The sequence below is a fragment of the Oncorhynchus mykiss genome, chromosome 7, assembly GCF_057628025.1.
Source record: "Oncorhynchus mykiss isolate SJ-2025 chromosome 7, ASM5762802v1, whole genome shotgun sequence".
NCBI classification, from domain to species: Eukaryota; Metazoa; Chordata; class Actinopteri; order Salmoniformes; family Salmonidae; genus Oncorhynchus; species Oncorhynchus mykiss.
In genome coordinates, this window is record NC_143028.1 from 11815762 (window position 1) to 11840810 (window position 25049).

A 25049-nucleotide genomic window follows, 5' to 3' on the forward strand; every position below is an offset into this window, starting at 1 on the left:
AACATTAGCAATAGGTTGGGTTTATAGCCCAACCCAGAGGTGAGCTTCAGTATAGCAGCACCCCCGAATGTGTCAATGTTGTTGTAATACCATAAATATCCACTAAGGGGCGGTAAAACACCATTAATTAAATTTTCAGGCGCGCCCATGGATATCGTATAGGCTTTAATTAAAAATGACTGTACATTCAATTCATCATTTACGTTTTCTCGTCGTCAGGAATGATATGTAGTCTAGATACTTTTCAGTTTTAGATGACGATATTTGAGATTGCTTTATATTTAATTCAAAACATGGAGGAATATCATAATTGACCATTGACCAAAACCTGCATGTCATAAACCCTGTATGAGCTCAAAGGGCGTGTCAAGAAAGCTGAAGCAGGGAGCTTTGGGAGTCCGCCTCTTTTGGGAGTCCGCATCTTCTGATTGGCTAAACCAGGTATCCATCAACCATGACAGGCATTGATGTACATAATGTATAACCAAATTTCGCCTCTGACTCAAAAATAAACAGGAAAACAAAGCCTAGACGTCCTCTATAAACAAGGGCTCGGCAATTCTCATTGACGATCAGTCCGCCTGCGTCAAAGGTAGGCTGCGACCCGATAACATTTTCAACAGAATAATAGTCTAGTGCAGTAAAATATAGAGCTAAATCCCTGTGATGATTTTGTAGATCTGTCATGAACATGCAGCTTTCTTCAACAATAGCAGTTTGCCAATATCCTGAGAACCAAATCATCTTCACGGTTTCGGTTCTTCCTAGGGTACACTTTCCCGGGCTGCCTAGCTAACGTTACATGTATTTATTTTTTAAATCACGGCTATATTGTAAGCAATGGGATCGGTTTATCGTTACAATTTCATGATTTTAGAATTGTAATGTCCCATGTTCTCTTTCTGTAGGGTGAAATGTAAGCGGCAATCCCCTGACGTGTAATGATCCTGGAATGGAGCTAATCTAAACTTGGTCAACAGAGGTGGGCTATTTTCTTGTGTGTAGGCCTAAATACGTGTAGCCGAATCATTTTCCAGGTAAGCTATTTGCTGAAGACTTCAAGATGCAACAATATTTCCACTTACATGTAGATTATAGCATAGGAGGGGGCTGCGTGTCCCTCGTCATTGTCGCCTTTCAAAAGGCCAGCAGCTCCAGGACCGCTTATTGTTTAAAAGTTAAAGCCACGCTGCGCACCTCAGCCAAAAAGCTTGTATAGACTTGGTTTTTGTCGCTCACAAATTGTCACATGAGTAAATTCGTAAAACAGTAGGATATTTGTAGGCTATAATGTGGTTTAAAACGCTCTGTCTCAATATCCGTCGTTGTGATTCCGCTGGAGTCGCAGAGCACATTTCGCAACACTGTCCATTGTGTCAGCAGCGTTCTGCCAGTGACATGTCTACATTGGCCAACATGATTAACGTAGGGTGTTGTATACTAGGCAAACGGTCATGGAACTTTTGTGGTATTATGGCATATGATTTGCTGCAAGAATAGTTTTTGTGTGCCTATATCCACACCTGTCAGTTGTCTGTCTGTCTCATGTCTTTCAAGCATGTCCATGTTCCAGTGATGGGTGGAGCACAGGTGTGATATGGCTTATTGACATGTTTGGCTTCCTTTCCTCGCCTCCTCTCCTTTATCTACTTCCATGTGAGGAGCTGGATAGGTGGATGTCTGAAAGAGGTTCCCTCTGTTACTCCATCCAGTGCAGAGGAGGGAAGAGAAAGACACATGGTTATTGTAATACAGACTATCTGTGGATCTATGGCACTGATTTCTCTCTCTCTCTCTCTCTCTCCCACCCTTTCTGTGGTCCACTGGTCCAATCAGTAGCTAGGGGCTTGATTGCTGGGGGTAACTGAAGCTGTGGTTACCATGGCGGCACACTTTGACACAGAGTACCAGCGCCTAGAGGCTTCATACAGCGACTCTCCACCAGGAGAGGAGAACCTACTGGTGCACGTACCTGACGGAAACAAGTGTAAAGTTCTTAAGTAGATTCACACACACACACACACACACACACACACACACACACACACACACACACTAACCTGTTTTTGTTATTGACTGTTCTCTGCAGCCCCGTGGCACCACATAGAGAACCTGGACCTGTTCTTCCAGAGGATATCCTTTTACCCCTCTGTGTCTCTGTTTATTTTAAGACCGGGAGGGTCAACACCTTCCAGGAGAAGAATAGAATCAGGTGTGTAAGAGCAGGGCTGGAATAAAAGCCTGCACGTCCAGTAGCTCTCCAGGAGGAATGTTGAGCTGGTGACCTAATACTATAGCTGACTAGACTTTCATTATGAGAGGACACATGCTACTTTTATGTCATCATCTGATCCTTGACCCCTGACACGTCTATAACCTGCACCAGAAGAATGGCTTCACCTGTATGCTGCTGGGAGAGGTCTTTGAGCTGGTGTAAGTACACTGTGTGTGTGTGTGTATGCTGTGTGTGTGTGTGTGTGTGTGTGTGTGTGTGTGTGTGTGTGTGTGTGTGTGTGTGTGTGTGTGTATGCTGCTGGGAGAGGTCTTTGAGCTGGTGTAAGTGTGTGTGTGTCTGTGTCTTCTATGTGTCTTCTATGTGTCTTCTATGTGGTCCATGTCTGTGTCCTGTGGGGTCGTTTTCAACTTTCCTCTCTCTCCTCTTTCCCCCTTTCTCCCCCTCTGTAGCCAGTTGCTGTTTGTGGTGGGGTTCACAGTCTTCTTGGCTAACTGTGTGGACTATGACATTCTGTTCGCTAACAAGTTTGTCAACCACACCGACTCCTCCAAAGTCACTCTGCCTGACGCCTTCCTGCCTGTGGACGTCTGCAGTGCAAGGTAAGGCTTATAAACACTTCATAAATGTTTTATAAATGCATTATAAACACTTTATTAACACATCTTTTGCACTCAAGTTAATAAGGAAGGCCGGAAAATGTCCTTACTGCTTGTTGTTTTCCCACTGGTATCTGTGACAACCTGCTTGTTGTTTTCCCACTGGTATCTGTGACAACCTGCTTGTTGTTTTCCCACTGGTATCTGTGACAACCTGCTTGTTGTTTTCCCACTGGTATCTGTGACAACCTGCTTGTTGTTTTCCCACTGGTATCTGTGACAACCTGCTTGTTGTTTTCCCACTGGTATCTGTGACAACCTGCTTGTTGTTTTCCCACTGGTATCTGTGACAACCTGCTTGTTGTTTTCCCACTGGTATCTGTGACAACCTGCTTGTTGTTTTCCCACTGGTATCTGTGACAACCTGCTTGTTGTTTTCCCACTGGTATCTGTGACAACCTGCTTGTTGTTTTCCCGCCAGTATCCATGACAACCTGCTTTTTGTTTTCCCGCTGGTATCTGTGACAACCTGCTTGTTGTTTTCCCACTGGTATCTGTGACAACCTGCTTGTTGTTTTCCCGCCAGTATCCATGACAACCTGCTTTTTGTTTTCCCGCTGGTATCTGTGACAACCTGCTTGTTGTTTTCCCACTGGTATCTGTGACAACCTGCTTGTTGTTTTCCCGCCAGTATCCATGACAACCTGCTTTTTTTCCCCCACTGGTATCTGTGACAACCTGCTTGTTGTTTTCCCGCTGGTATCTGTGACAACCTGCTTGTTGTTTTCCCACTGGTATCTGTGACAACCTGCTTGTTGTTTTCCCACTGGTATCTGTGACAACCTGTTTGTTGTTTTCCCACTGGTATCTGTGACAACCTGCTTGTTGTTTTCCCACTGGTATCTGTGACAACCTGCTTGTTGTTTTCCCACTGGTATCTGTGACAACCTGCTTGTTGTTTTCCCACTGGTATCTGTGACAACCTGCTTGTTGTTTTCCCGCCAGTATCCGTGACAACGTGACAGTGATGTTTGTATTGATGATATCTGGAGTGTTCTGGCTGCATCGCCTCATCAAGTTCATCTACAACGTCTGCTGCTACTGGGAGATACGCTCCTTCTACACCAACGCACTCAAGATGAGCATGGTGAGTGTGTGTGTGTGTCTGTGCGTGTCTTCAACCTACTGGTTTAACTACTGATCTTCCTCCCCTCCTCTCCTCCTCCTCTCCCCCTCTCCTCCTCCTTGTCTCCTCCTCCCCTCCCCTCCTCTCCTCCTCCTCTCCCCCTCTCCTCCTCCTTGTCTCCTCCTCCCCTCCCCCTCCTCTCCTCCTCCTCTCCCCCTCTCCTCCTCCTTGTCTCCTTCTCCCCTCCCCCTCTCCTCCTCCTTGTCTCCTCCTCCCCTCCCCCCTCTAGGCAGAGCTGCCATACTTCACATGGCAGGAGGTTCAGGCCCGGATCGTTGAGATCCAGAAGGAACACCAGATCTGTATCCACAAGAAAGAACTCACAGAACTGGACATATACCACCGTATCCTGCGCTTCAAAAACTACATGGTGTGTGTGTGTCAGAGTACATCTTCTTTACCATTCCTCGCTTGTACCCCTACTACTGAACCACCTGTCAATCAAAAACAACACCACCTAAACCCCTTTCTTCTTCCTCCAGGTTGCCATGGTAAATAAGTCCCTCCTTCCTGTGCGTTTCCGCCCGCCACTGCTCGGGGAGAGTGTGTTTTACACCCGCGGCCTCAAGTACAACTTTGAACTCATCCTCTTCTGGGGGCCAGGTTGGTGTGTGTGTTTTGGAGTTTGTACTCGGTACACTTTGTTTGGTACACTTTTCACCTCTCTCTCTGTGTCTCTCTCTCTCTCTCTCTCTTCCTCTCTCTGTCTCTCTCTCTCTCTCTCTCTCTCTCTCTCTTCCTCTCTCTGTGTCTTTCTCTCTTCCTCTCTCTGTGTCTTTCTCTCTCTCTCTCTCTCTCTCTCTCTCTCTCTCTCTCTCTCTCTGTGTCTCTCTCTCTCTCTCTCTCTCTCTCTCTGTCTCTCTTCCTCTCTCTGTGTCTCTCTCTGTCTCTGTGTCTCTCTCTCTCTGTCTCTCTGTCTCTCTCTCTCTCTGTGTCTCTCTCTGTCTCTCTCTCTCTCTCTCTCTCTCTCTGTGTCTCTCTCTCTGTCTCTCTCTCTCTCTCTCTCTCTGTCTCTCTCTCTCTCTCTCTCTGTGTCTCTCTCTCTCTCTGTGTCTCTCTCTCTCTCACCCCCACTTCCCAGGCTCTCTGTTTGAGAGTGAGTGGAGTTTGAAGCCGCAGTATAAGAGAGGTGGTAACAGGTTGGAGCTGGCAGACAAACTGGCATCACGTATACTGTGGATCGGCATCGCCAACCTCTTACTCTGTCCTGTCGTACTGGTCTGGCAAATACTGTATGCCTTCTTCAGCTATACAGAGGTAGGGACACACACACACACCGCTGTACTCCGTTATGGAGGTGTAGCAGATGCTGTAAAGCTAATTTATTGTGTGTGTGTGTGTGTAGGTGATAAAGCGTGAGCCAGGTAGTTTGGGAGCGAGGTGTTGGTCTCTGTACGGTCGATGTTACCTTCGCCACTTCAATGAGCTGGACCATGAACTGATGTCACGGCTCAGCAAGGGCTACAAAGTAGGACTGAACACACACACACACACACACACACACACACACACACACACACACACACACACACACACAAAGACACACACACACACACACACACACAGAAGGTGTGTAAGGTAATTATTGTGATATTGATGAACTGATTCTTGTCTGTTGCTGTCAGTGGTGTCTAAATGCCAGATGTTCTTCACTTCTGTGCGTGTGTCCCACCTCCAGGCGTCCTCTAGGTATATGAACTGCTTCCTGTCCTCGTTGCTGACGGTGGTGGCTAAGAACGTGGCGTTTTTTGCTGGCTCCCTATTGGCTGTCCTCATTGCTCTGACCATCTACGACGAAGACGTCCTCGCCGTGGAACACGTCCTGTCGTCCATCACCCTGCTGGGAGTGTGTATCACTGTCTGCAGGTGTGTGTGTGTGTGTGTGTGTCTGTCTGTGTGCTAAGTCATTTTGAAGGGTTTGGTACATTCTCCCTCTCTCCTCAGGTCTTTTATCCCAGACAAACACCTGGTCTACTGTCCAGAGCAGCTGCTCAGGTTGATCCTGGCTCACATCCACTACATGCCAGACCACTGGCAGGGCAACGCCCATCGCTACGAGACACGAGACCAGTTCTCACAGCTCTTCCAGTACAAGGCTGTGAGTAGCACTATAGTCATAACCTTTTCCACTCTTTTTATAAAGCAGGAACTTATGAGTCATTTCTGAAGCACATAGCATATTCCTCTCTACCTGGCCAGAGCCTTTATTCACAAAGCGTCTCCGATTAGAAGTGCTGGTCTAGGATCAGTGTTCCCTTTTAAGGTTGTAATGAAGACGATTATGTACAGGGGCGATGTTTTAACCTTTCCTCTGCCTGTCCAGGTGTTTATCCTAGAGGAGCTGACCAGCCCCCTGGTGACTCCCTTCATCCTGATCTTCAGTCTGAGGAGGAAGTCTCTGGAGATCATTGACTTCTTCAGGAACTTCACCGTGGAGGTGGTAGGGGTGGGAGACACCTGCTCCTTCGCTCAGATGGACATCAGACAGCACGGACACCCCGCGGTGAGACTCTCTCGCACACACACACACACACACACACACACACACACAGACACAGATGAGCAATGCATAAATAGTGACTCTCTTTCCCCTCCCAACTCCTTCCTTTTCTCCTTTCTCTTACTTCCTCTTCCTCCCTCCAGTGGATGTCTGAGGGGAAGACAGAGGCATCTATTTACCAACAGGCGGAGGATGGGAAGACTGAGCTGTCCCTGATGCATTTTGCCATCACCAACCCCCAGTGGCAGCCCCCCACTGAGACCACTCACTTCATCAGCCAGCTGAAGGAGAGAGTACAGAGAGAGACTACAGGAGACAGACACACTCTCACCTCACTGTCAGAGGTAGGGAGACAGACACACTCTCACCTCACTGTCAGAGGTAGGGAGACAGACACACTCTCACCTCACTGTCAGAGGTAGGGAGACAGACACACTCTCACCTCACTGTCAGAGGTAGGGAGACAGACACACTCTCACCTCACTGTCAGAGGTAGGGAGACAGACACACTCTCACATCACTGTCTGGGTCAGAGGTAGGGAGACAGACACACTCTCACCTCACTGAATGGGTCAGAGGTAGGGAGACAGACACACTCTCACCTCACTGAATGGGTCAGAGGTAGGGAGGCAGACACACTCTCACATCACTGTGCGGGTCAGAGGTAGGGAGACGGACAGACATGCCAATAGATACATTGACACTTGTCAACATTTCTGAGTTTTTTGATTACACTGATATTAAAGGTCAAAATCGAATTCTCTCTCTCTCTCTCTGTGTGTGTGTGTGTGTGTGTGTGTGTGTGTGTGTGTGTGTGTGTGTGTGTGTGTGTCTCTCGCCCTCTCAGCCAAGGAGTCTGATAGCTAACTTCCTGGCAGGTCCCCCCTCATTGGCCTCTCTTCATCTGGGGCGGGACGGCTCCTTGACCAATCACGGGCCGGTGGGTGTTAGCGACGGGGCGTCAGCCTTGCGCTCCCTCTCAGTCAGCAGCATGAGGGGCAGCTGTAGCTCCACCCATAGGTCAGCCGGACACGCCTCTTCTGCAAGCAGAGCCATGGCGGGATCAAGGTAAAGCCCACACTCCTCCCACAACTAATCAAGCAATCTATCAACTAACCATCAATCAACAAACTCTTTCTCCCCCCCCCAGTACTGATGCTCGAACTGCTAGTTCAGGCAGTAGTGTGTGGGAAGGTCAACTGACAAGTCTCGTCCTATCAGAATACGCCTCCACGGAGATGAGCATCCACGCACTCTATATACATGAGGTCTGTCTGTGTCTGGATGGATGGTTTTAAACATTTTGCAATAAAGAGCTTCAAAAGTAAATGCGTCTCTCCCCCTCCCCTCTCTCTCCCACTTCCTCTTCTCCCCTCCCTCCTTCCTCTCCCCTCTCTCTCCCACTTCCTCTTCTCCTCTCCCTCCTTCCTCTCCCCTCTCTCTCCCACTTCCTCTTCTCCCCTCCCTCCTTCCTCTCCCCTCTCTCTCCCACTTCCTCTTCTCCCCTCCCTCCTTCCTCTCCCCTCTCTCTCCCACTTCCTCTTCTCCCCTCCCTCCTTCCTCTCCCCTCTCTCTCCCACTTCCTCTTCTCCCCTCCCTCCTTCCTCTCCCCTCTCTCTCCCACTTCCTCTTCTCCCCTCCCTCCTTCCTCTCCCCTCTCTCTCCCACTTCCTCTTCTCCCCTCCCTCCTTCCTCTCCCCTCTCTCTCCCACTTCCTCTTCTCCCCTCCCTCCTTCCTCTCCCCTCTCTCTCCCACTTCCTCTTCTCCCCTCCCTCCTTCCTCTCCCCTCTCTCTCCCACTTCCTCTTCTCCCCTCCCTCCTTCCTCTCCCCTCTCTCTCCCACTTCCTCTTCTCCCCTCCCTCCTTCCTCTCCCCTCTCTCTCCCACCCTCTCTTCTCCCCTCCCTCCTTCCTCTCCCCTCTCTCTCCCACTTCCTCTTCTCCCCTCCCTCCTTCCTCTCCCCTCTCTCTCCCACTTCCTCTTCTCCCCTCCCTCCTTCCTCTCCCCTCTCTCTCCCACTTCCTCTTCTCCCCTCCCTCCTTCCTCTCCCCTCTCTCTCCCACTTCCTCTTCTCCCCTCCCTCCTTCCTCTCCCCTCTCTCTCCCACTTCCTCTTCTCCCCTCCCTCCTTCCTCTCCCCTCTCTCTCCCACTTCCTCTTCTCCCCTCCCTCCTTCCTCTCCCCTCTCTCTCCCACCCTCTCTTCTCCCCTCCCTCCTTCCTCTCCCCTCTCTCTCCCACTTCCTCTTCTCCCCTCCCTCCTTCCTCTCCCCTCTCTCTCCCACTTCCTCTTCTCCCCTCCCTCCTTCCTCTCCCCTCTCTCTCCCACTTCCTCTTCTCCCCTCCCTCCTTCCTCTCCCCTCTCTCTCCCACTTCCTCTTCTCCCCTCCCTCCTTCCTCTCCCCTCTCTCTCCCACCCTCTCTTCTCCCCTCCCTCCTTCCTCTCCCCTCTCTCTCCCACTTCCTCTTCTCCCCTCCCTCCTTCCTCTCCCCTCTCTCTCCCACTTCCTCTTCTCCCCTCCCTCCTTCCTCTCCCCTCTCTCTCCCACTTCCTCTTCTCCCCTCCCTCCTTCCTCTCCCCTCTCTCTCCCACTTCCTCTTCTCCCACTCCCTCCTTCCTCTCCCCTCTCTCTCCCACTTCCTCTTCTCCCCTCCCTCCTTCCTCTCCCCTCTCTCTCCACTTCCCTTCTCCCCTCCCTCCTTCCTCTCCCTCTCTCTCCCACTTTCTCTTCTCCCCTCCCTCCTTCCTTCCCCCTCTCTCCCACTTCCTCTTCTCCCCTCCCTCCTTCCTCTCCCCTCTCTCTCCCACTTTCTCTTCCAAACACAAACCACCCACCAACCACACCCCCACACACCCCAACACAACACCCCACCACCAACCACACCCACACACACCCCAAACACAACACCCACCCACCAACCACACCCCACACACACCCCCAACCACAACACCCCACCACCAACCACACCCCACACAACCCAACACAACACCCCACCCCAAAACACACCCCACACACACCCCAAACACAACACCCCCACCCACACCACACCCCCACACACCCCAAACAAACACCCCACCACAACACACCCAACACACACCCCAACCCAACACCCACACCACCACACCCACACACACCCCAAACACAACACCCACCCACAACCACACCCCACCACACCCCCAACCACAACACCCCACCCACAACCACACCCACACACACCCCAACACAACACCCACCCACAACCACACCCCACACACACCCCACACAAACCCACCACCACACCCCACACACACCCCCAACACAACACCCCACCAACAACCACACCCCACACACCCCCAACCACAACACCCCACCCACCAACCACACCCACACACACCCCAACCACAACACCCCACCCACAACCACACCCCACACACACCCCCAAACACAACACCCACCCACCAACCACCACCACACACACCCCAACCACAACACCCACCCACCAACCACACCCACACAACCCCCAACACAACACCCCACCCAATACCACACCCCACACACACCCCAACACAACACCCCTCCCACCAACCACACCCACACACACCCCCAACCACAACACCCCACCCACCAACCACACCCCACACACACCCCATCACAACACCCCACCCACCAACCACACCCCACTCACACCCACAAACACATCACCCCACCCACCATCCACACCCCACACATCACCCCATCACAACACCCCACCCACCAACCTCACCCCTCACACACCCCCATCACACCCTCCCTCCTTCCTCTCCCCTCTCTCCCCACTTCCTCTTCTCCCCTCCCTCCTTCCTCTCCCCTCTCTCTCCCACCCTCCTCTCCCTCCCCCTTCCTCTCCCCTATCTCTCCCACTTCCTCTTCTCCCCTCCCTCCTTCCTCTCCCCTCTCTCTCCCACTTCCTCTTCTCCCCTCCCTCCTTCCTCTCCCCTCTCTCTCCCACTTCCTCTTCTCCCCTCCCTCCTTCCTCTCCCCTCTCTCTCCCACCCTCTCTTCTCCCCTCCCTCCTTCCTCTCCCCTCTCTCTCCCACTTCCTCTTCTCCCCTCCCTCCTTCCTCTCCCCTCTCTCTCCCACTTCCTCTTCTCCCCTCCCTCCTTCCTCTCCCCTCTCTCTCCCACTTCCTCTTCTCCCCTCCCTCCTTCCTCTCCCCGCTCTCTCCCACTTCCTCTTCTCCCCTCCCTCCTTCCTCTCCCCTCTCTCTCCCACTTCCTCTTCTCCCCTCCCTCCTTCCTCTCCCCTCTCTCTCCCACTTTCTCTTCTCCCCTCCCTCCTTCCTCTCCCCTCTCTCTCCCACTTCCTCTTCTCCCCTCCCTCCTTCCTCTCCCCTCTCTCTCCCACTTCCTCTTCTCCCCTCCCTCCTTCCTCTCCCCTCTCTCTCCCACTTCCTCTTCTCCCCTCCCTCCTTCCTCTCCCCTCTCTCCCACTTCCTCTTCTCCCCTCCCTCCTTCCTCTCCCCTCTCTCTCCCACTCCCTCTTCTCCCCTCCCTCCTTCCTCTCCCCTCTCTCTCCCACTTTCTCTTCTCCCCTCCCTCCTTCCTCTCCCCTCTCTCTCCCACTTCCTCTTCTCCTCTCCCTCCTTCCTCTCCCCTCTCTCTCCCACTTCCTCTTCTCCCCTCCCTCCTTCCTCTCCCCTCTCTCTCCCACTTCCTCTTCTCCCCTCCCTCCTTCCTCTCCCCTCTCTCTCCCACTTTCTCTTCTCCCCTCCCTCCTTCCTCTCCCCTCTCTCTCCCACTTCCTCTTCTCCCCTCCCTCCTTCCTCTCCCCTCTCTCTCCCACTTCCTCTTCTCCCCTCCCTCCTTCCTCTCCCCTCTCTCTCCCACTTCCTCTTCTCCCCTCCCTCCTTCCTCTCCCCTCTCTCTCCCACTTTCTCTTCTCCCCTCCCTCCTTCCTCTCCCCTCTCTCTCCCACTTTCTCTTCTCCCCTCCCTCCTTCCTCTCCCCTCGCTCCCACTTCCCCTCTCCCCCTCCTCCTCCCTCTATGTAGCTCCATAAGCAGCAGTCTGGAGGGGAGTTGTCCCGGCACACCTGGCACAGGCAGGACAGTGACGACAGTAGTGACAGCGTCACCGAGGAGGGGGGTTCAGGGGGAGGAAACACCAACCCCCGAAAGCCCATCCCCCGCTCACACACCTTCCCCATCTCCACCCCTATTTCCACCCCCGGCCCTATCCCCAGCTCTAACTCGGGCCCTAACCCTGACCGAGGTACCACCCCGGGACAGGAAGTGGCACCACTCCAGAGCAACAGCCAGCGTCACTATGGAGGGAACACGGGTAACCATGACAACCATGAAAAATGATACTCTCATTCCCTAATATGTAATGATATTGAAGATGACTGATATGGATCATACTGATATCACTCTGTGTGTGTGTGTGTCACTCCTCCAGACTCTGTCGGCCCGGGGGGCAGAGTGGTGAGGTCGGAGCGTGTGCCCATGGGGGGTTGGGCAGAGGAGGGACGTGGAGGCCGACACCCCGACACTGTACCTGAGGAGGGCTCAGAGGACGACATGCCTCCCAACATACACAAGGTGTTTACAAAATCACACACACATAGGCCCTGTGTCAGTGTATGGGGTTCCATATCATTGTTTTCCTCTCTCCTCAGGTGACGTAACTGACCAGAGAGATCCCACCTACCTACCCACCCTCATCCTCATCCTACCAGAGAAGAACTTCCTGCTCATCTGTGAACTTTCGACCATGGCTTCACCTTTGACCCCAGATAGACAGACCTGTGGGATAGCAGCATGCCGTGTTATTCATTCTGGGCTAGAGAAAACAATCGAGTAACCGTGTGAAGATGACAAGGACTTTTTCTTGACACCCTCTGTAGATGACACCAGCCAATCAAGTGACGGTGGTTGATGACTTCATCATAACTGGCAGCATGGAACCCGTAGCATATTTATCGGCTTTTATAGTTGCCTCCTAGACACTAATCTAAGGTCAGCTTTATGGTTTCTCTCCGTAACGGTTAAGGTTAGGATTTAGGGAGGGTTAACTGATCAGAGTTCTGTGCCTAAGGGCAACTTCTATCCAGAGATGACTTTTTCTTCTTGCATTCATTTGCAAATCACGTGTGGGTGTAAACTGCCATTAATGTACCTTTTTAAAGATAACATTTAGTAATGACAAGTTTCTTTTTTTTTTATTCTTTGTTTTTTCTCTTTGTGTTGCCTATATTTATTGTACTTACAGAGAAAAAGTGTGTGTGTGTGTGTGTGTGTGACATGACAGGAGAGCGGACTTCCAACAAAGTATGACTGCACTGGCACAATGAATCCTTTTGGGTTTGGGTGGCAGATTTGGTGATGGTGTTGTACAAAGATCTCATAGACATGAAGCAGGCACTAAACCGATATACACCGCGTGCATAGACATACTGGTATGAATCAAATCAGGACGCTGGACTGTTCTCAGTATATCATCGAGGTGGAGATGGTTAATAAATAGGGATATACAAGAAGCGCATCATAGTTATTGATTTTGTGTCAAAGCAGACTTACCAGGCTGGTTGGAACGTGTAACTTCAGACTCTTCAGTGCCATATTTATGCTCTTAAAGCGGCAATCCAATAGTTGAAATGATTACAAAGCACCCCCCACCACTGTTTCAGTAAAAGGTTGAAGGATGGGGCTGGAGAAATGGAACCACACTCAAATTCATAGATGGAGCCGTGGATGCAAGGACTTACCATCCATTTCGTTTTAACCCTGTTTTGAGGCTATACCGTGTTTGTTTACTTTTACAAATGTGTATTTTGGCTTCTGATGAGGTATGACAGTGGAACTAAGCTCATTGGGCATTTATACGTTTTTCTCTCCAAGAATCAATGGGTTTATATCCAAAATGGATGTAAGTCCAAAAATGGAAGTAGGAACTGCAGATTGCCCCTTTAAGCACAACCGTCTCATAACTATACAGCAATGAATCTTCAATCAACACTAACAACTGGACAGATTAGTCAGCATCAGGCCAACTGCATGTTTATTTCTGCCCAACTGTCTGGGGGAAAAAGATAATGCACTTTAATGACTTTTGTTGAATCCAAAGCATGTCATTTATCAGTATATTGGTTTTGATCATTTCATATTTGTATGACTTTATTTTAACCAGGGCTTGTGCCACCGTCAGAGAGTTGAGCTTGAGATGCATGGTGATTTACAGCTGTTTGTTTTTGTGGTTCACACCGACTCTGGACTCACAAATAGACTAGCCTGGTCCCAGATCTGTTTAAGTGCTGTATAACCAGCCCCCATATGGTTGACCATGCAGCACTAACAGATCTGGGACCAGGCTAAAGATGCTTCCAATAGATACAGTCAGAGACTCTACCGCTGGGTATTAATTTCTAGATGGCAAAGGTCTGCAGCGCTGCTCGCTTCATTGATTGATATATTCATGTAATTGAGTGGCCAGCCAGAGAGTCCAACCTGAATCAGACCCTGGATGAAAATAGAAGGCAGACGTGGAGGAAGGGATCTGAATAATGGAAAAGGTCTCCTGGGACACAGTGGAACAAGTTTAACAACGAGGTAGTAGAATGCCTGAGCCGACACAGCCTGTCAGTTTTTGTTTTTATATATTTGCTGTAAATTGCCATTTTGTACAGTTGGAAATCATCAATAAAAATGTATTTATTTATGTAATTAAAGTTTTGTATGTACGGTGATACACATGGTATACACCGTCCAATTAAATTCTTACTTGTAATAAATTATAAAATATAAGAATATGAACATAAAGTAAATGGCTCAGTAGAATAGAATAAACATTTTAGCATAAGTATATGGCAGTTTTTTTTTGGGGGGGGGGGGGGAGGGGTATTCAATGAAAACAGAAACTTTAGAAAGTGGGGCAAAACACCCCTCTCTATGTGGCAAAATGCCCCGTGAAGATGAATGTGTTCAAATGTATGTTTTATTGTGGCATTTTTTTGTAATTGACTCTTAAAAGCTAAAGTCTATGTATCTTATTTTAATTAAATGAATCAAATATCGGAAAACAAAATGGCATTTGCACATATCACTATTAATATCCTCACAATAACCAGGTTTCCATCCAACCTTTTTATGCTAGTAAAGTACATAAATGTAATGACAGGCCTGATTGAAACAACACTTTTCAGTCAACTTTCCAAATGTTGACAAAATAAAATAGGCTTGACAAGGTGAGATCTTTTTATATTTTTCGGTAAAATGAATTATGCAAAAAATGTCGGTGGAAATCCTTTAATTCGCAGTTATTGATATAACAGGCATGATATTTAAGTAAACTTGGAGTCACGCGATGAGATGTGTGGTCCTCCCACTACGACTCATTGGGCAGGCATACAGTTTATTTAAATGACAGATTAAATAAATTATGATAAACTTCACAGGGTAGTGAAAAGTGCAAGGTGATGAGATTGATGCTCCTTTCTAAAATATTGAGGATCTTATTCTGGTGAGATGATAATCGATGCTTGGCTGCCGTTTGACAAATAAAAATAATCTTGCTCTTTTGTCCATAATAATAATATCATCATGTAATCATATAAGCCAGGGATGGGAAACTTCAGTCCTTGGGGACCGATAGTGGTGTCACACTTTCCCCCATCCCTAGCAAACACAGCTGATTTAACTAATTGCATTCTAAACTGAAGATCATGATTACTTGATTATTGGAGTCAGGTGTGTTAGCTGGGGCTTAAGCAAAAGTGTGACACCAATCCATTTTTTTTATTTCACTTTTATTTAACCAGGTACCTGGGCAAAGACTTATAGATGACCTGGAGTCAGTGGGTTTGGCGACGAATATGTAGCGAGGGCCAGCCGACTAGAGCATACAGGTTGCAGTGGTGGATAGTATATGGGGCTTTGGTGACGAAATGGATGGCACTGTGATAGACTACATCCAATTTGCTGAGTAGAGTGTTGGAGGCTATTTTGTAAATGACATCGCCGAAGTCAAGAATCAGTAGGATAGTCAGCCTATGTTGTCTTTAAGCCATTTTGACACAACTTTGGAAGCATGCTTGGGGTCCATTGTCCATTTGGAAGACCCATTTGCGACCAAGCTTTAACTTCCTGACTGATGTCTTGAGATGTTGCTTCAATATATCCACAGAATTCCCCATCCTCATGATGCCATCTATTTTGTGAAGTGCACCAGTCCCTCTTGCAGCAAAGCACCCCCACAACATGATGTTGCCACCCCCGTGCTTCACGGTTGGGATGGAGTTCTTCGACTTGCAAGCCACCCCCTTTTTCCTCCAAACATAACGATGGTCATTATGGCCAAACAGTTCTATCTTTGTTTCATCAGACCAGAGGACATTTCTCCAAAAATAGTCTGGCTTTTTTATGGCGGTTTTGGAGCAGTGGCTTCTTCCTTGCTCAACAGCCATTTAGTTTATGTCGATATAGGACTCGTTTTACTGCGGATATAGATACTTTTGTACCTGTTTCCTCCGGCATCTTCACAAGCTGCTTTGCTGTTATTTTTTTCCTGAGCGGTATGAATGGCTGCGTGGTCCCATGGTGTTTATACTTGCGTACTATTGTTTGTACAGATGAACGTGGTACCTTCAAGCATTTGTAAATTGCTCCCAAGGATGAACCAGACTTGTGGAGGTCTACAATTTATTTCCAGAGGTCTTGGCTGATTTCTTTTGATTTTCCCATGATGTCAAGCAAAGAGGCACTGAGTTTGAAGATAGGCCTTGAAATACATTGAAATACATCCAATTGACTCAAATTATGTCAATTAGTCTATCAGAAGCTTCTAAAGCCATGCCATAATTTTCTGTAATTTTCCAAGCTGTTTAAAGGCACAGTCAATTTAGTGTATGTCAACTTCTGACCCACTGCAATTGTGATACAGAGAATTATAAGTGAAATATCTGTCTACAAACAATTGTTGGATAAGTTACTTGTGTCATGCACAAAGTATATGTCCTAACTGACTTACCAAACCTATAGTTTTTTAACAAGAACAATGTGTGGAGTAGTTGAAAAACTAGTTTTAATGATTCCAACCTAAGTATGTCAACTTCCGACTTCAATTGTAGGTCTATAACCGTTTGGGACTAGAGTGTCTCCCCCTTTGAAGAGGGGGATGACCGCGGCAGCTTTCCAATCTTTGGGGATTTCAGACGATACGAAAGAGACTGTCACGGCCGTTGAAAGAAGTAGACCAAAGTGCAGCGTGGTGAGCGTACATATTCCTTTTTATTAGGATGACGCCGACAAAAACAATAACCAATACAAACACAACCATGACGCTTAAGGGCTATGTGCCATAAACAAAGTTAACTACCCACAAAGACAGGTGGGAAAAAGGGCTGCCTAAGTATGGTTCCCAATCAGAGACAAAACAAAGAATTACAAAAACATAGAAAATAGAACATAGAATGCCCACCCCACATTACACCCTGGCCTAACCAAATAGAGAAATAAAACATCTCTCTAAGGTCAGGGCGTGACAGAGACGTTTAACAGGCTAGTAATAGGGGTTGCAACAATTTCTGAGGATAATTTTAGAAAGAGAGGGTCCAGATTGTCTAGCCCATCTGATTTGTAGGGATCCAGATTTTGCAGCTCTTTCAGAACATCAGCTGTCTGGATTTGGGTGAAGGAGAAGTGTGAGGGGGACTTGGGCAAGTTTCTGTGGGGGGTGCAGAGCTGTTGGCCGGGGTAGGGGTAGCTAGGTGAAAAGCATGGCAAGCCGTAGAAAAATGCTTATTGAAATGATCGATTATCGTAGATTTATCGGTGGTAACAGTGTTTCCTTGCCTCAGTGCAGTGGGCAGCTGGGAGGAGGTGCTCTTATTCTCCATGGACTTCACAGTGCCCCAAAAGGACTGGAGCTGCCCATCCCTGATGTAGTCCGTATATGTGCTCTAGCTAACAGCTGGCTGATAGCACTGTTGCCTAGTTCAGGGTTTCCCAAACTGGTCCTGGGGCCCCCCCTGGGTGCAGGTTTTGGTTTTTCCCCTAGCACTACACAGCTGATTCAAATAATCAAAGCTTGATGATGAGTTGGTTATATGAATCAGCTGTACCGTGAGTGGGGAGGCCCTAGGATAGAGTTTGGGAAACTCTGCACACATGTCAATGCCAGAGTGTGAGAAAAACATCAGTAGAATTGAAAATGCAATGGAAGCCCATTTTACTTGTGTTTGTTATTTGGTACATGGCAATTTAACAGCAAAGGGTATTTTATGTGCACTATGTCATCACGCAGAACCTTTAATCTGCAACAAGTCAATATCATGTATTTTATGTGCACTATGTCATCACACAGAACCTTTAATCTGCAACAAGTCAATATCATGTATTTTATGTGCACTATGTCATCACACAGAACCTTTAATCTGCAACAAGTCAATATCATGTATTTTATGTGCACTATGTCATCACACAGAACCTTTAATCTGCAACAAGTCAATATCATGTATTTTATGTGCACTATGTCATCACACAGAACCTTTAATCTGCAACAAGTCAATATCATGTATTTTATGTGCACTATGTCATCACGCAGAACCTTTAATCTGCAACAAGTCAATATCATGTATTTTATGTGCACTATGTCATCACACAGAACCTTTAATCTGCAACAAGTCAATATCATGTATTTTATGTGCACTATGTCATCACGCAGAACCTTTAATCTGCAACAAGTCAATATCATGTATTTTATGTGCACTATGTCATCACACAGAACCTTTAATCTGCAACAAGTCAATATCATGTATTTTATGTGCACTATGTCATCACACAGAACCTTTAATCTGCAACAAGTCAATATCATGTATTTTATGTGCACTATGTCATCACGCAGAACCTTTAATCTGCAACAAGTCAATATCATGTATTTTATGTGCACTATGTCATCACGCAGAACCTTTAATCTGCAACAAGTCAATATCATGTATTTTATGTGCACTATGTCATCACACAGAACCTTTAATCTGCAACAAGTCAATATCATGTATTTTATGTGCACTATGTCATCACGCAGAACCTTTAATCTGCAACAAGTCAATATCATGTATTTTATGTGCACTATGTCATCACGCAGAACCTTTAATCTGCAACAAGTCAATATCATGTATTTTATGTGCACTATGTCATCACGCAGAACCTTTAATCTGCAACAAGTCAATATCATGTATTTTATGTGCACTATGTCATCACGCAGAACCTTTAATCTGCAACAAGTCAATATCATGTATTTTATGTGCACTATGTCATCACGCAGAACCTTTAATCTGCAACAAGTCAATATCATGTATTTTATGTGCACTATGTCATCACGCAGAACCTTTAATCTGCAACAAGTCAATATCATGGAAACACATCTCTGGTGGGAAAATGCTCATATTGTTTTTATGTGTGTTTTAGAATATTCACATGAAAATCTATCACCAAATTGGATGGAAACCTGTTTTATGATGAGGTTTTGATGTACTTTTTATTTCCACCCTTCCTGTCCAAGTAATCCTAAAACATCTCAAATTGATTGTGTCACTCAAATAAGTTACTTACAGATGTTTTGGAAATGATTTGGTAAATGCTAATATATACAGTAGGTACCATTGACTTGCATCGATTGTCTTGGGGGCATTTTGTCCCAAACATACTCACTTAAAATAAAAACGGATAAAAAAGATTATCTCTAATCAAGTGGATTAGTTATATTTAGGCTCCCCTACTGGTATATATAAAAAGGTATATCACTTTTCCTAAATGACAAAATATTTGATCAATGCACCTCAAAATCGTTTTGTTTGAATGACTTAAAAGTTGAGATGAGACAGATGGCATTTTGGAAAGGGTCGAACACTTTTGGGAGACATAAAGTGGTTTGTTGGAGAATTACAGGAACGGGGCGTTTAACCCCAAGCCACCCACAAACAAAGAAGGTACAATTTATAGTCCAATGTTTACTAGTGTTTTGGGGAAGGTGGGATTTGGGTGAAAGTGTTTACATTGAACAGTATTTAGCAATCATAATAAAAGTCTGATATCGATATAGTGTTTACCGGTAAATCTATCGTCAACAACTTTCCCTTATTCACAAGTATCCCACAAAACAATTGACCAGTCAAGACTACACCACCAGGTGGCAGGCTACTCCCCTCAACAATGACTCCTGTCCTGTCCCACACATCAGTGTCAACAATGACTCTTGTCCTGTCCCACACATTAGTGTCAACATTGACTCCTGTCCCGCCCATCAAAGTGCTAAAAGGAGCAGACAGTTCCAGTATTTGTGTCCGTCATAATTTCTGAGAGTTTCAACTGTTGGATTTCATATATAATGGCAATTTTGCATATAAGAGCCCGGATAGCTCAGTCGGTAGAGCATCAGACTTTTAATCTGAGGGTCCAGGGTTCAAGTCCCTGTTCGGGCGATAGTGTTTTCTCTCCAGGTGTGTTAGAATCGTATAACCAAGGCATAATAGGTAGTTCAATTATGCAAATCACCTGCCGTACAATTTTCAGAGAACAGGTAAGCTTGCAAAAGAGATGTATGTATGTATGTGTGCACAGAAAAGAAACAAGATGTATTTCGTTCTCGGTTCTAAAGTTTATACATTTGTTGTTACATACTTTTGCATACTTTAAATTTGAAGTATATCCCATACCAAGGGGGTTCATGTCAGATGAACGACAGGTATGCAAGTAGGCCAATGGCTGACCTCGTATTGGGACTATGAACCGGAGTTGGCTTTGCTCGCCTACAAATGGTTAAGCGATCTGCTATTACACATGGATAATAAGCGGATACATTACTAATAATATAGTAGCCAATACATTTTTTTTATGTACAAGAAATTAATTAATGAACTGAGTTGCAGGCCTAGGCAAGGGCTCAGTCTTGAATGCAGGGGAAAAACAGCACAAAATGTGCACCATTTTGGGTCCCCAGAACCAGGATTGAGAACCACTGGCTGTATTGTTCTGCATATGGTGTTGCAACAATCTTCAAGTCAAAGTTCATTGGTCCATACACAGATTTGCAGATGTTATTCCAGGTGCAGCGAAATGCTTGTTTCTAGCTCCAACAGTGCAGCTATACTTAGTAAAAAAACAATACACATGTAGTCCATAAAAAAATGAAGAAATATCAGAACGAGCCATGTCAGAGACCGGAAATATACACAGTGTACAAAACATTAAGGACACCTTCCTAGTATTAAGTTGCAATTGGGTTGAGGTTCGGGTGATTGTGGAGGCCAGGTATTCAACTCTCCTTCTTGGTCAAATAGCTTTGAGGTGTGTTTTGGGTCATTGTCCTGTTGAAAAACAAATGATAGTCCCACTAAGTGCAAACCAGATGGGATGACGTAACGCTGCAGAATGCTGTGGTTGCCCTGCTGGTTAAGTGTGCCTTGAATTCTAAATAAATAACTGACAGCGTCACCAGCAAAGCATCCTCACACCATCCCACCTCCTCCTCCGTGCTTCATGGTGGGAACCACACGATCAGAGATAATCCGTTCACCTAGTCTGTGTCTCACAAAGACATCGCGGTTGGAACCAAAAATGTCCAATTTGGATTTATCAGACCAAAGGACAGATTTCCAGGTGACTACGTCATGAAGCTGGTCGAGAGAATGCCAAGAGTGTGCAAAGTTGTCAAGGCAAAAGGTGGCTACAAAAACAAGATGTAACTGACCAGCCAGACCAGGTACACCACCTACACCACCAGGTGACAGGCCACTCCCACTCAACACTGACTCCTGTCCTCCAGTCCCACCCATCTGCTGAGAGGAGCAGTTAATTCCAATGTTTGGATTGGTTACAGTTCTGACAAATACAGACCATAGTTTCTAGCGCTGACAATGTATCATAGCAGTTCCCCTTGAACAGAATAGAGCCCGGATAGCTCAGTCGGTAGAGCATCAGACTTTTAATCTGAGGGTCCAGGGTTCAAGTCCCTGTTCGGGCGATACAATTTTCTCTCCAGGGGTGTTTGATTGAGTCTTGAGTCATGATAGTAGTTCAATTATGCTAATCACGTGCCGTTTAATTTTCAGAGGAGTGACGTCAGTTGAACAGGTAAGCTTGCGAAAGAGATTTGTGGACTGACAAAAATATGATGTAATTATTCTACGGCTCTAACGTTTTTACACTTGTTGCATACTTTAAATTTGAAATGCATCCTGAAGCCTACCAAAGTTTTTTTTTAAACGTGTTGCTTGTCCAATATGCAAGTAGTTGGAGTAGGCCAAGTGGTAAAACGCCAACCATTCTCTATGGTATATCCTTGCTGGCTTGGGCCTATGGAATGGAGTCGGCTATGCTCGGCTACAAACTGTTATTAAACTATCTGGTATTACACACGGAAAATAAACCGATACATCACTAGTAATATAGTAGTAGTATTTTATTTATGTCCAAGAAATTAAAAGCCATTAAAGGAGTTGCAGGGCTATATGAGAATTCAGGAAAAACAGCACAGCTGGCTTGTGCATATTTGCCTCCTGGTAGTAAGAAAAAGGTGTTTTTGTAAAAGTAGGGGAGTATGTTTGTTTCTTTGAAATGGTGCAGGGGTCTCTTAGCTGTCCACATGGATTCCATGTGTGCAGCCCAAAAAAAGCATGCATGGGCCAACTGTTTCTCGTTCTGAGTCTCATGAAAATGGACATTGGATTGTATGTAAAATATGTAGGCATATATTTATTTAGGCTCACATTCTGGTATTTTCAGATATGTTTTTGGTTTATTACAGACAGTATTCTGTCTCTTTTTCTGCTCATATTGACAGTTTGGCCTTGGCGAGAGAAGTCGAGGCTGTGTTCTGCTCACATTGACAGTTTGGCCTTGGCGAGAGAAGTCGAGGCTGTGTTCTGCTCACATTGACAGTTTGGCCTTGGCGAGAGAAGTCGAGGCTGTGTTCTGCTCACATTGACAGTTTGGCCTTGGCGAGAGAAGTCGAGGCTGTGTTCTGCTCACATTGACAGTTTGGCCTTGGCGAGAGAAGTCGAGGCTGTGTTCTGCTCATATTGACAGTTTGGCCTTGGCGAGAGAAGTCGAGGCTGTGTTCTGCTCATATTGACAGTTTGGCCTTGGCGAGAGAAGTCAAGGCTGTGTTCTGCTCACATTGACAGATTGGCCTTGGCGAGAAAAGTCGAGGCTGTGTTCTGCTCATATTGACAGTTTGGCCTTGGCGAGAGAAGTCGAGGCTGTGTTCTGCTCATATTGACAGTTTGGCCTTGGCGAGAGAAGTCGAGGCTGTGTTCTGTTCTGCATTAGCAACTCTCACTCAAGGCAGTATAAATGGTAAGCCATGCGGTTTATATGTTTTGTGGCCCACCACTGCACCATTCATTTCCATTGTTTTGACCCTCCATTGTCTATCCCATAGAGAATTGTAGAGGGCTCTAGTGCCCAAAAGCCAGTTTTAGCATGGGTGGTGCCATTGAGACTTACATCATTTTGAAGTAGTCAACTGGGTGGGGCTTCCTATGGGTTAAGGAAGGATCACATAATTCCATTTGGGTAATTCGGAGGGATAATCCAATTAGTTATACTCGTGAGCAAACATTCCATAACTGCAGGTGGCAGTAAAATGCCAACCACGACTTTATACCTATTCAAATGGCACACTCCAGGTGGCAGTATGCAAATGAACCCTTTTTAGTTTGTTTACCAGCTCATAGAAGTAGTAGAATAAGAAAATGGATTACTTCAAAATGGAGATGGCCGCAATGGCGCTGTCGGCCCAGAAAGCCAAATTCCATAGAAGGCCACATAGAGATGTCAGATTTGAAAATTCAGAATAATAACACTTTAGTCATCACCTTTGTGAACAAACCATCCATTGAATTATTAAAATAATTGTCGCTGAGGCCAAATGTTTTTTCCCCCGTCACTTTCAGCCAAAGATATTAACTCTTTTTTTATATTCATCCAGTGTCTGCTATGTTTTTGGACGACGTGATGATGCGATGTTGGTCTGTATAAACCGGATGCAACCCAGATATAAACGGAGCTGCCCTGTATTGTGCAATTCCAGTCCTCTGGGGCCTGACTGCTGTCACAGTTTTGACCCAGCCCCAGCTAACACACATGACTCTAATAATCACCTAATCATGATCTTCAGTTTAGAATGCAATTTGATTAAACAGCTGTGTTTACTAGGGATGGAGAAAAAGTGTGACACCAATCAGGCCCCCGAGGACTGGAGTTGGCCAGCCCCAATGATGAGTCCTCTATCATTCTCTATGGTATATCCTTGCTGGCTTCTGTGTTACCACTGGGGGCTAGTTTACTTGAATGGGAGTGGAACGTCCGTTTTAGAAGGGCTATACAGCGTTATGTTTAGGGTGTTTTAACAACCTTGTTAGCTTAGTAAAATGCACGTGAACAGTACTGTACGAACAGAAGCAATTAAAAATCATGTTAATTAGGCATGGTCTTCAGGCCTCGTTGGCGCAGTAGGCAGCGCGTCAGTCTCATAATCTGAAGGTCGTGAGTTCGAGCCTCACACGGGGCAGACATCTTTTGTTGTAATTTTACGGTTGAGATGCGATTTTTAAACAATTTACAATATTCTATTTTGAATAATGTTTATGGAGAATCATCACTTTGTGTGTGCCTCTGTGTTTGACAGTGGTAGAGTAGTTGAAACTGGGATCCAGTGAAGGCTACCATGGGAGGAGCCAATGGAATGGCATCAAACACGTAGAAACCATGTGTTTGATACCGTTCCACTGATTCCGCTCCAGCCATTACCACGAGCCGTCCTCCCCATTTAAGGTGCCACCAATCTTTTGTGCTGGGATCCCGTGTTATGGTGTCCTGTCATTTGTCCCAACTAGCTCTCTCTTCTTTGTGGCCAGGCTCCATCCATGCTGTTCTTTTATTATTGAAGTAGGAGTCACTGATACGTTTTAACCTCTGAGAAAGGCCGTGCTTCTCAGTGCCCGGCTAGCTCAGTCGGTAGAGCATGAGACTCTTAATCTCAGGGTCGTGGGTTCGAGCCCCACGTTGGGCGAACATCTTTTTTTGTAGGGACAGCAGTGGAGAGGAAGTGTTCTTGAAATTTGTGTAAAATGTATTTTACTAAAATGAAAGTATAATTGAGAGTACTTTTCACAGGAGTTATGGCAGACGTTAGTCTCCCGGCTCTCTCTGTTCTGGGCGCTGAGATTATGGTAGATGGAACAGCACTAATTCTGTTATGGCAGTAAAGTACCAGTATATGTGTTTAGGGAAAGAGGTTTGCAAAAGGGTTGATGAATCTCCAGCATGTTGTCAGTTAACTTTGTTGTATTTTGTCGGAACCACACGTTCAAGGAGAAAACTAAAAGAAATCGTCCCTGGGTGGGCTCGAACCACCAACCTTTAGATTAACAGTCTAACGCGCTAGCCGATTGCGCCACAGAGACGGTGAAACCTCTTAGAATGAAACATGCTAAAAATCTGCATCGTCTGAAATCGGGTGACTCAGAATTTTGTTAGAGTTTAGAGAGCACCGGTAAGGGGTGATTTGTATTTCATT

At 46.5% G+C, this 25049-nt stretch overlaps 1 protein-coding gene and 4 non-coding genes across 8 annotated transcripts; all 5 read left to right on the plus strand.

Moving 5' to 3' along the window:
* Positions 1-359: 359 nt before the first annotated feature.
* LOC110528796 (autophagy-related protein 9A) lies at positions 360-14197 on the plus strand. Of its 4 annotated transcripts, none has more exons than XM_036982811.2 (20): positions 360-592; positions 909-1037; positions 1837-1987; positions 2090-2133; positions 2369-2433; positions 2686-2835; positions 3838-3979; positions 4248-4388; positions 4501-4621; positions 5100-5275; positions 5364-5486; positions 5697-5884; positions 5963-6116; positions 6342-6521; positions 6662-6862; positions 7366-7586; positions 7669-7786; positions 11528-11816; positions 11934-12076; positions 12154-14197. In XM_036982811.2, the coding sequence occupies exons 3-20, from the start codon at positions 1882-1884 to the stop codon at positions 12160-12162; spliced, it is 2571 nt and encodes an 856-aa protein (XP_036838706.1). In that variant the 5' UTR covers positions 360-592; positions 909-1037; positions 1837-1881; the 3' UTR covers positions 12163-14197. The 4 variants fall into 4 exon arrangements, with proteins under 4 accessions (XP_036838706.1, XP_036838704.1, XP_036838705.1 ...); XM_036982809.2 differs by having other exon boundaries at positions 371-592; positions 909-982; positions 1840-1987; XM_036982810.2 differs by having other exon boundaries at positions 421-592; positions 1840-1987.
* A 5680-nt stretch (positions 14198-19877) lies between these two features.
* On the plus strand, positions 19878-19950 carry trnak-uuu (transfer RNA lysine (anticodon UUU)). The gene has a single exon. It is a non-coding gene; the product is annotated as a tRNA-Lys (tRNA).
* Positions 19951-21418: 1468 nt separating this feature from the next.
* Positions 21419-21491, plus strand: trnak-uuu (transfer RNA lysine (anticodon UUU)). The gene has a single exon. It is a non-coding gene; the product is annotated as a tRNA-Lys (tRNA).
* Positions 21492-23968: 2477 nt separating this feature from the next.
* Positions 23969-24041, plus strand: trnam-cau (transfer RNA methionine (anticodon CAU)). The gene has a single exon. It is a non-coding gene; the product is annotated as a tRNA-Met (tRNA).
* Positions 24042-24469: 428 nt separating this feature from the next.
* trnak-cuu (transfer RNA lysine (anticodon CUU)) lies at positions 24470-24542 on the plus strand. The gene has a single exon. It is a non-coding gene; the product is annotated as a tRNA-Lys (tRNA).
* Positions 24543-25049: the final 507 nt, after the last annotated feature.

Excerpts from the sequence above, each read along its gene's own strand:
- LOC110528796 (XM_036982811.2), top strand. The coding sequence starts at position 1,882 with ATGGCGGCACACTTTGACACAGAGTACCAGCGCCTAGAGGCTTCATAC. Across the intron at positions 5,885-5,962 it reads GTGTGTATCACTGTCTGCAG|GTCTTTTATCCCAGACAAAC; the intron begins GTGTGTGTGTGT and ends CTCTCTCCTCAG. Across the intron at positions 11,817-11,933 it reads TCACTATGGAGGGAACACGG|ACTCTGTCGGCCCGGGGGGC; the intron begins GTAACCATGACA and ends TCACTCCTCCAG.